The 10,087-nt window shown below is 54.3% G+C and overlaps 3 protein-coding genes across 4 annotated transcripts in view; all 3 read left to right on the top strand.

The window, feature by feature from the left end:
- The window catches only part of HOXC6 (homeobox C6), a 14,196-nt gene extending 9,471 nt beyond the window's left edge, over positions 1-4,725 (top strand). Inside the window, exons 2-3 of one of the 2 annotated variants that reach the window (XM_032292054.1) lie at positions 2,479-2,824; positions 3,554-4,725. In XM_032292054.1, the coding sequence (XP_032147945.1) occupies positions 2,671-2,824; positions 3,554-3,861 (462 nt within the window). In that variant the 5' untranslated portion in view covers positions 2,479-2,670 and the 3' untranslated portion in view covers positions 3,862-4,725. Of the gene's footprint in view, positions 1-27; positions 2,825-3,553 lie in introns of those variants that run through there. The other variant, XM_032292046.1, reaches the window with a different exon arrangement.
- Positions 1-10,087, top strand: part of HOXC4 (homeobox C4) — a 61,810-nt gene that overhangs the window by 32,229 nt on the left and 19,494 nt on the right. The gene's annotated exons all lie outside the window — the stretch shown is intronic.
- Positions 4,907-9,285, top strand: HOXC5 (homeobox C5). The gene is made up of 2 exons (XM_032292064.1): positions 4,907-7,483; positions 8,192-9,285. The coding sequence occupies exons 1-2, from the start codon at positions 7,030-7,032 to the stop codon at positions 8,404-8,406; spliced, it is 669 nt and encodes a 222-aa protein (XP_032147955.1). The 5' UTR covers positions 4,907-7,029; the 3' UTR covers positions 8,407-9,285.

Here is a 10,087-nt window from a genome sequence, read left to right as displayed (position 1 = left end):
CTCTCTCTCTCTCTCTCTCTCTCTCTCTCTCTCTCTCTCTCTGAAATGGGGGGCAAGGATTTACTCTTTCTTCCCACGTCTTCTACTTGTTACACCACTACCCTCAGGGCAGAAAGGAGGCTGGGAACTCTGAGAGAGGCTACTTGTGTCCAAGGGTGCACTGACTTGTTCCCTAGCTCATCCCCCAGAGTACTCGCGCTGCTGTCTCTCCCCCACCTCTTGCCCTCCAGGGGGCCTGAAGCCTCAGCCAGCTGTTGGAAACCTCTGCTCAGGCACGCCATGAATTTGAGGACAGCTGGATTCCAGGGCAAAAAGCAACTCACATTGGTGTCTATGTTTGTGTACCTGCCAAGTCACCCCAAGATGAGATAACTCATCTCAAAAATTTTTTCTTCATTTAAAAATCCTCTACCCTTTCCCCTTCATTTCCTTGGGGAGAAGAAAGTGTGGTCTTTGAAGAGGAACCTTTATAATTATAGGAGTCTTTCCCCAACCCTTCCAAATACCGACAAATTTCCATCCTTTCTGGAGGATTGGGGCTGTATTTCTAAAAACCAACACAAATTGTCTGGCAGGAAGACTCTTCAACCCCCTAACGAGGCTCATGTATTAACTAACATGTTGTCTCCACCAGCTCCTGCACACTGTCTGCTTTTGGGTTCGAAACTTTATTTTTCCCCCCTAGCGACACTCCAGGGAAACCTTAACGTTACAGAAGATGAATAAACGAGTTTTTTCCCAGCGTAGTCCCGTTTATGGCTTTATTGCTACCCATTGATTACTCCGCTTTGTTACACAGAAGGAAAAGATCATAAAATCCGGCGACATCCGGGTTCTTGTTATAGCCAGTTCCCCCCCAACCCACCCAAAAATGGTGGGGGGAAATATGAGCTTTCACTGCTCCTTACGCACTCCCCATCACCCCTCTTTGTCAACTCAAAGCATTTTCAGCCTATATCACGATATTAAATTAAGTTTGGACTAATCAGGAGAAAACCCCCATCTGCACACTTTCCGCTGTTTCAGTTCGCTACTGCGGCTCCCTCACAAGCCTCGGATTTAGCTACCTTTTTGTAACAGTGTCTTCCTTTTTTTTTTTTTTTAACCCCCAAGGTGGGAAAAAATAGGGATTGAGGCTGTTGGGAGGCCCATCCCCACCAGGATTAACTAGCACTTGGGCTAGCTAGAGCTCCCTAGAACCCCTTTCTGAAGTCTCCAAGCCACATAGCTCAGGTCCAGGGGCGCCTCCACTGGCAGTGCCCTGAGTCTGGAGGGGGCAGGGGGCTTCTGACCCTTGCAGGGGCTTGAGGCTACAGGAAGCTAACTGTCCATCAGAGCCCCAGCAGCCTTCTCTTTCTGGCTGGATCCTATGTGAATTAACCCACCGGCCCTCGCTGGCTCCAAATCATAAATTCTCACCAACATAAACAGGAGTTGATGTCTCTAGAAAGATTCTCAGAGTTTTCGTTCTTCTTCCTTTCTCTCTCTCTCTCTGTGTCTCTCTCCACTCCGGTTCCACCTCCCTACATTTTGCTTCTTTTTCTCCTTTTTCTATTGGATTTTTATACATTTTCCCTTTTAGGTAAAAATGCTGGAAGAGTTTTCCCAAAAGAGGGGTCCTGAGGAGGAGGCAGAAGAGGGCCAGGATGCAGAGGAAAGCAGATGCATGGGCCCTTTGCCCACTTAAGCTCTGCCACTGTACCCTGAAGTCTTGCCCCTTTAGACGTAGCTGTTCCCCACATCCCACCTGCATTCAAGACTCTGGGCCACACTCTACTTACTCAGGGGAACAGGTTTAAGGAAATTCCTTTCTACTTTTGATTTTTTTTAATTTTTGGAGAAAAAAATACTAGTTTAGTGATGGGACTCACTCTATGAAGCATCAAACCAGGATTTCCTGCAGGATTTCTAGGGACCTCCTACTGTGCTGGGAGGGAGTTCCTCCCATGGAGAAATCAGGATGTAATTTTAGAAGGGGGCAGATATAAAAGATGAAACCAGATTGCAAATACAGGGATTTCTCTAGCCCTGGCTCTGGCCACATCACAGCAAAGTTAGCTGGGGCTGAGAGCTTTCCCGGGAGGACAGCTCTCCTTCCTGTGTCCCAAGGCCCTGCTCAGGGACATGCACCCCTCCTTCACCACCAAACCAGTTCCCTTATATATATATATATTTAAAAGAAATCCAAGTCTTACTTTCAAAGCACACACTTAGTCTCAACTAGGGAATCAACAGAAGCAGAAGCGATTTTTTTTCCCCCTTCTTGACATCTGGCTTGCGATTGGCTGGGAGGGGGTCAGCTGACTTTGTCATTTTGTCTGTCCTGGATTGGAGCCGTCCCTATAACCATCTAGTTCCGAGTACAAACTGGAGACAGAAATAAATATTAAAGAAATCATAGCCCGACCAGGTAAAGGCAAAGGGATGAATTCCTACTTCACTAACCCTTCCTTATCCTGCCACCTCGCCGGGGGCCAGGACGTCCTCCCCAACGTCGCCCTCAATTCCACCGCCTATGATCCAGTGAGGCATTTCTCGACCTATGGAGCGGCCGTTGCCCAGAACCGGATCTACTCGACTCCCTTTTATTCGCCACAGGAGAATGTCGTGTTCAGTTCCAGCCGGGGGCCGTATGACTATGGATCTAATTCCTTTTACCAGGAGAAAGACATGCTCTCAAACTGCAGACAAAACACCTTAGGACATAACACACAGACCTCAATCGCTCAGGATTTTAGTTCTGAGCAGGGCAGGACTGCGCCCCAGGACCAGAAAGCCAGTATCCAGATTTACCCCTGGATGCAGCGAATGAATTCGCACAGTGGTGAGTTTTACAGCTCCGAGATATAAATTAAATAAACTGAACTGACTTTATGACCGGCTTCCCTAGAAGAACGGGCGGAGAGAGTTTTTTATGGCCCCATAAAAACAATCACGCTCGTCTCCTCGCCGAGACAGGGCCCCCTCTTCTGCCCTCTCAGCTAGCCTCCCGCTCGCTTGCAGGGGCCTGGCCCCCTTGGCCCCTGACGGATTGGAGGGCTCCCAGGCGAGCTGAGGGGGCAGGAACAGGGCAGGGGATAAGGGGGTGAGCAGAAGATGGGGGAGCCCCCCAAAGTGGAGTCAGGCTGAGGAGAAGGGAGGGGGAGAGGAGAGGCAGAAAAGTGGGGAGAAGTTTCCAAGGCGCTAGGATGCTTGGGGAGATGGGAGAGCCCTGTCCTTAAGAAAGGGGGCCCTCATTCCCATTATTTGGGATTTTTCAAAAATCAGCTTTTAGACTTGCAGCTTTCTGTTTGCCTTTTGCCCCGCCCCCCAACCCACCCCACACACCTTTCTTTGGGACACACACTTCCCACCTTATGGGAGGTCTGAATGAAGTTGGGGTCCTGGCGGTACCCCCACTGGGGGTGGGGCAAGGCAAAAGGGAGAAGGCTAGAGCCCTAGGGGCCCGTGAGCTGCTGGCCAGGTTGAGAGGGTGAGGACTTTGCTAGGGGAAATAGTCTGCGGAGGACGCCTAGCTGATTGTTTTTAGTGTGTTTTGTGCCCGGATCTTTAGGGGTCGGCTATGGAGCGGACCGGAGGCGCGGCCGCCAGATCTACTCGCGGTACCAGACCCTGGAACTGGAGAAGGAATTTCACTTCAATCGCTACCTAACGCGGCGCCGGCGCATCGAGATCGCCAACGCGCTCTGCCTGACCGAGCGACAGATCAAAATCTGGTTCCAGAACCGCCGAATGAAGTGGAAAAAAGAATCTAATCTCACGTCCACTCTCTCGGGGGGCGGCGGAGGGGCCACCGCCGACAGCCTGGGCGGAAAAGAGGAAAAGCGGGAAGAAACAGAAGAGGAGAAGCAGAAAGAGTGACCAGGACTGTTTCTGCCACCACTCCCCCTTTCTCCCTCGCTCCCCACCCCAACTCTCCCCTAATCACACACTCTGTATTTATCACTGGCACAACTGATGTGTTTTGAGACCCTAAAACAAAATTAGGGAGTCAAACGCGGACCTGAAAGTCAGCTCTGGACCCCCTCCCTCACCGCACAACTCTCTTTCACCACGCGCCTCCTCCTCCTCGATCCCTTGCTAGCTCGTTCTCGGCTTGTCTGCAGGCCCCTTTCCCCGCCCAGGCCTTGGGGACTCGGTCCCTGAACTCAGACTCTACAGATTGCCCTCCAAGTGAGGACTTGGCTCCCCCCACTCCCTCAACGCCCCCACCCCCGACCCCCGTGCAGAGGGCCGGCTCCCGGGCCTGGGGCCTCTGCTCCGGGGCCTCAGGGCCCAGCCTGGCAGCCGGGGAGGGCCGGAGGCCCAAGGAGGGCACGCCTTGGCCCCACACCGACCCCCAGGGCCTCCCCGCAGTCCCTGCCCAGCCCCTCTAACCCAGCAAATGCCCAGCCCAGGCAAATTGTATTTAAAGAATCCTGGGGGTCATTATGGCATTTTACAAACTGTGACCGTTTCTGTGTGAATACTTTTAGCTGTATTTGTGGTCTCTGTATTTATATTTATGTTTAGCACCGTCAGTGTTCCTATCCCATTTCAAAAAGGAAAAAAAAAAAAAAAAAGAGGGAAAATTACAAAAAGAGAGAAAAAAAAGTGAATGACGTTTGTTTAGCCAGTAGGAGAAAATAAATAAATAAATCCCCTCGTGTTACCCTCCTGTATAAATCCAACCTCTGGATCCGTTCTCGTATATTTAATAAAACTGACATTATTTTTAAAAGTTTATACCGGGAATTCTGTTCATTCGCTCGCCCGCCGGCCTCAGGCTGAGAGCTGGAGCAGGCTCCAAGCGCTCCCGCGCCTCCTCGCCGCCTGCAAGTCCCCAGCCCTCAGCACTCGCCATCCCCGGAGCCAGGCGCCTGGCCCCGGCCTCCTGTTCGTTCTCGCGATCGCACTGACGGGCTGGGAGGCCTCTCTGCGCTCCCTGCGCGGAGCAACACACACGACCTGCGAAAAAAGTCGCGTAGGATTTTGTTGCGGGGGGAAAACGGGATCAGTCGGCTTGGGCACGAGCCCCACGCAGGCCTCCCTGCCTGTGGCAGCCGGGGTCCTCAGCGTCCGAACCCCGAGGCCCCCCGAAAGACCAGTAAAGAAGCACTATCCAGGCACCAGGGTCGCCTCCGCCCACTCCCGGGAGCTGGAGGCGGGGGGCGCCGTGAGAGCAAGCCCCAGGCCCGCGCCAGGCTGGCTGTTGCGAAACGTGGCGGAGGCGGAGAGCGGAGGGAAAGAGAAGACCGAGGGACTGGAGCCCTGTCGGCAGGGATTGAGCGATTCAAGGACATCTCGAAAGAGAAAGCCTGGAAACTGAGCTCCAGCCTGATCTGGGACTCCTGACGTGGCCGGGACAAAATTCCTCCTTCATTACAGCTCCAGCCGAGCTGGTTCCTGACTCTTCTCTCCTCTATCGGGCAAAGAGGCGGGTGAGGAGCGCAGCCGGACCCTAACTATTTATCAGCCCTGGCCTTCTCTCCCCAAGCCTGGCCAGAGAAACTTGAGTGGGCCTACGGGGAGAGGTGTTGAGGGGGGTCTCCGGAGGGAAAAAAATCCACCAGAGTTTTCCAGGCCTTTCAATTCCCTCCAGCGCCCCCCACCCCTCGCCTCTAGTGCCTCCACCAGTGAGGAGGGGGCCTTCTCCTGGGCAGGGGCGGAGATTTCCTGGGAAGAAGCAGGCAAGAAAGCCTGAGACTTGGGGCTACAGGGGGAAAGGAAGGGGCCGAATGGCTGCAGACACCCTGTGAAGGCTGCCCAGGCGCTTGCCCTGCCCACCCCCAGGTCCGCCCCATTCCTCCTAGTAGCTCAGAAATTCCTCTCCTGGAACTTACAGATTCAGGTTCCTGGAAAGGCTGGCCCAGAGACCTTTTCCCCAAAGGGCACAAAACAGGCCTTTTCCTCTGCCCTTTTCCTCTGCCGTGCTCACGTAATATTTGTGGAGGCTTGAATCTTGTTTTTCCATGCCCTCAATTTAGACATCTATTTTCTGTCTAAAACCTCTGGCATAGGTACCACATAAGGATTCCACGCAGGGAGACAGAGCAGTCCTCTAGACCATCGTCTGGCTCTGTCCGTGTACACACACACACACTTGAACATTGCCTTGTTGCCACTCTGGGGACCCTAGCATGGTGAGGTCTAGTCAACTCCACCTGGCCCCTCACCTCCAGATCCATCCCTGACGGCCTGCAGCACCCTCAGCCTCATCACCCCCCTATCTTGTTCTAACCACTCAGGATCCCTCCTCCCTCTTGTCTATCTTGTCTACCTCTCTAGAGGCGAATTCTACTTTCTCATGATGGGCACCTCTTCAGCAGTGGTGGGGCCTTAGGGCCTGCGAGGCAAGGGACTTCTGCCTTTGGTTTAGGGAACCTAAGTTTAAACCCCATTGGTTCTCCAGTCTGGGCATGGGCCGCCCTACCTAACTAAATCCCTTTTCCTCAGCCATTTTTGAAGATTGGAAGACCATGGAGGTTGGGAGAACGGGGCTATCCATTACAAAAAGCACTCTGTACACAACAAGTGGCGCCTCATCTTTCCCAATTTTAAATCGAATTTTAACAGCTAGCTCAGGGGTTGCCCCAACAGCCAGCTTCTCCTTACAGGGTAGGAAATCCAGCCACAGGAAAGCGAGCTGGCGCTCCAGGATGCAATTCCCCCATATAGGCACCAGGTGTCGCTGTGGGCTTGTTGTCCCGGCTACCCCCAATTCCAAGAACCATTTTTTTTCCTCCCCCTTCCCTCTCTCTCTCACTCCCTCTCCCCCTTGGTTGGGCTTTGCCTACATATCGAGATGCGTTTCGCCGGCTTCCATCACTAACCTCCCGGAGGTCATCAAGCCAAATTTATGAGTGGCCGCTTGAGTCACGTGACTCTATTTAAGGCTCCCTTATTTGGGAAGAGCGCATAGGATAAAGAAAGAGATATCTCCACCTATAAATTGTGCACTTTGGAGAACAAAAAACCCCTCAACTTCAAAGAGTCACAAATCACCCTTAATCAAAAAGGGTGCAGAAATTTTTTTGGGCCCTCCCCGCCATGAGCTCCTACGTAGCCAATTCATTCTATAAGCAGAGCCCCAATATCCCTGCCTATAACATGCAAACTTGTGGGAACTATGGATCGGCCTCAGAGGTGCAGGCATCCAGGTACTGCTACGGCGGATTGGACTTAAGCATCACTTTCCCACCGCCTGCGCCTTCCAACTCTCTCCACGGGGTAGACATGGCTGCCAACCCCCGGGCTCACCCCGACCGCCCCGCCTGCAGCGCCACGGCCGCTCCGGGACACGCTCTGGGCAGAGACGAAGCGGCTCCTCTGAACCCCGGGATGTACAGTCAGAAGGCGGCTCGCCCGGCGCTGGAGGAGCGAGCTAAGAGCAGTGGGGAGATCAAAGAGGAGCAGGCGCAGACAGGGCAGCCCGCCGGACTGAGCCAGCCACCGGCCCCGCCACAGATTTACCCGTGGATGACCAAACTGCACATGAGCCACGGTAAACTTTAGGACTTCATTTTGCGCGCTCGGGTCCGCCTGGGTTTTATAGGCCATGCGGGGCAAATAAAGAAAAAAAACCTGCGGCCATAAATTTTACGATCCAGGCATCAATGGCTCGTAAAACTGTCCACTAAAAGGCTTAGAGGCTGTGTGCGCCCAAATTTACGACGACATAATTGGATCATAGGAACAAAACGTGTATAAAAGGCAATATTCAATTTTTTGGGGAGAGGGAGGGAGTTAAAAAAATAGAGGGATCTGAAGGGTGAGGAGCGCGGGGCTCCAGAGCGGGGATCCCCCCGCGGCTCCCTCCCTCCCTCCCCTGCGGAGCCGGCTCTGCCGGTGCTCGCGGCTCCGGAGGATTCCAGCGACTCGGGAGGGGTGGGAGGGGGGTCCCCGGTGCTCGGATCTCGAGGGTGCTTATTGTTCGGTCCGAGCCTGGGTCTCCCTCTTCCCCCCAACCCCACCTCAGCCCCTCCGGCTGCAGAGTGAAGGCTGCGGTGGAAAGTTTCCTGCCTGGGCGGAGGCGCCTCTCCCGGGGTTGGGCTGGGCTGGGCCGGCCCGCCTGCGGCCAGCGCGGCCTGTCTTGCGGCTTTCGCCTCCTCTTCCTCCGGCCGCTGGTGGGGGCCTGGGGCTGGAGTGGGAACGGGGGAAACGCTGCACGCTATTCACCCCTTCCTGGCTTGGGGTGGGGTTTATGTTCCAGAGACGGACGGCAAGCGGTCCCGAACCAGTTACACGCGCTACCAGACTCTGGAACTCGAGAAAGAATTCCACTTTAACCGCTACCTCACTCGCCGCAGGCGCATAGAGATCGCCAACAACTTGTGTCTCAATGAGAGACAGATCAAGATCTGGTTCCAGAACCGCAGGATGAAGTGGAAGAAAGATTCCAAAATGAAAAGCAAAGAGGCTCTTTAGAGGCAGCGGGGGAGGCCCGCATAGAGCGCCCCTAGCCGGCTCCGGTCCCTGCGCCTTTCCTTTTCGCCTTTCCTTTCTATATTTTGGGGCGGGGGCAGGTGCTGGAGCACTGGGCTTCCGGGCCTCACAGACAAAAGCGCTTTTCCTTGGCATTCCGCATCCCCACCGACCCAGGGTTCCCGCGGGGTTGCCCACGCTGCCCCGTCTCCCCTCATCTCGGCTCAGCTTGGTACCCGGGGCCCAGGGCAAGATCCGCAGGGCTTCCCCGGAGGGCTGCGACGTACAGGCTGGCGCTGAACGAACCTTGGCCTGGGCCATCTCTCCCGGCTCCCAGCCCCAGCGCGGCCCTCCCAAGTTAAGGTGGGCCCGGCCGGCGCCACAGGACCCTCGCCCGACCCTCCAGCTTCGCCCTCTCCTTTGTTCCCGGCTGGGCGGGTTAGGCAGCCGCAGGCTGATGAGAGTCTGGCCCCAGACTCGGGGTGCTTTCTTGTAGCAACTAAACTAGATTTTCACTTATTAATTATTTGCATATGAAAAAAGAACTGAACATCGGCCTAGGGCAGCCTGGGTTGCTCTATGCATTCCAAACCTTATCCCCACAACCGCACCCTCCCAAAACCCGGGAACCTCCCCAGCCTGCGCCTGCTGCATGCCCTCTCAGGCCGGCAGCCCCAGCCTGCTAGCTAGCTCAACGTTTGGGGTTTCCTGACACTGGACCCCAGCAAGTGGTCCTAGAGGCCCTTTGCTGTCCCATAGTCCCTGCCACGACTTTCTGTGCCCTCCTGACCCATTGCTGTTGTTCAACTATTTATTGACTCTGGGTCCTTCCTGAAACTATATTTTGTCATATCAAATAAAGACGAAGAGAACAAGACTAAAGATGCAGTGGCTCCTGTCTGTTTGGGGCATGTACTGGGCAAAATTGTCTAAATGGGCTGTGAGGTGTAGAAGGAGACCTACAATCTTTAAGCCTCCCCTTTAAAATTTTTTTTAGCTTCTAGGGGCAGTGAGTAGAGAGAGGTGAAATTGAGTTCTTTTCCTGACCCTTGGCTCCAAGAAGAGCCTCTGGGAAAAAAGGAGGGCACCTAGGCCTCGGGTACTGGCTTTTCCGGTGCTATCGCTGTCCAAGGCTTCAGGCTTCTGCACTCCATGAGGCCTCTGGACTGGCAGCAGCCCCCACTGTATGCCAAAGCTCCTCTGCAGAGACCAGTGGCTCCGCCGCCATGCTCAGCCTCAGGCCCTTCTGGGCCTCTGAAGATCTTTTCTGGGTGTAAGTGGTCCCTCAGAGGCCTCGCTGACATAGAGGGAGAGGGACCCATTTGGTCCCAGAAGGGCCTCTAGAGAGAGTTGGCATTGCTTGGTAAGGGGATGTTGGAAAAGTTGGAGGGGCTGTGCCTCAGTATCTAAGAATCTGGGGATGAGGGAGCAGGGAGGACAATCAGCCTGGCAGGAAATGTTCAGACTGTTTCCTCCACCTTCTAGGGCCTAGGGCTATGCAGCACAATTAACTGAGAAAGGAGCTGCATAGACCAGTGCTGGAGTCACGTCTGTTTGCCATCATTTATCTCAGTCTCTGGGATTTTGTGTGGAGGGGAGGATGGGTTAAAGGTGGGGGCGGGGGGAGGCAGATTATTCAGGTAGTGTCGGAGGCTTAGGTCCTTCCCCAGGCTCCTGGGATGGG

This window comes from Sapajus apella, unplaced genomic scaffold (genome assembly GCF_009761245.1).
Source record: "Sapajus apella isolate SASKATOON/1434 unplaced genomic scaffold, GSC_monkey_1.0 scaffold2, whole genome shotgun sequence".
Classification (NCBI taxonomy): Eukaryota; Metazoa; Chordata; class Mammalia; order Primates; family Cebidae; genus Sapajus; species Sapajus apella.
This window is presented reverse-complemented; position numbering and strand designations above follow the sequence as displayed.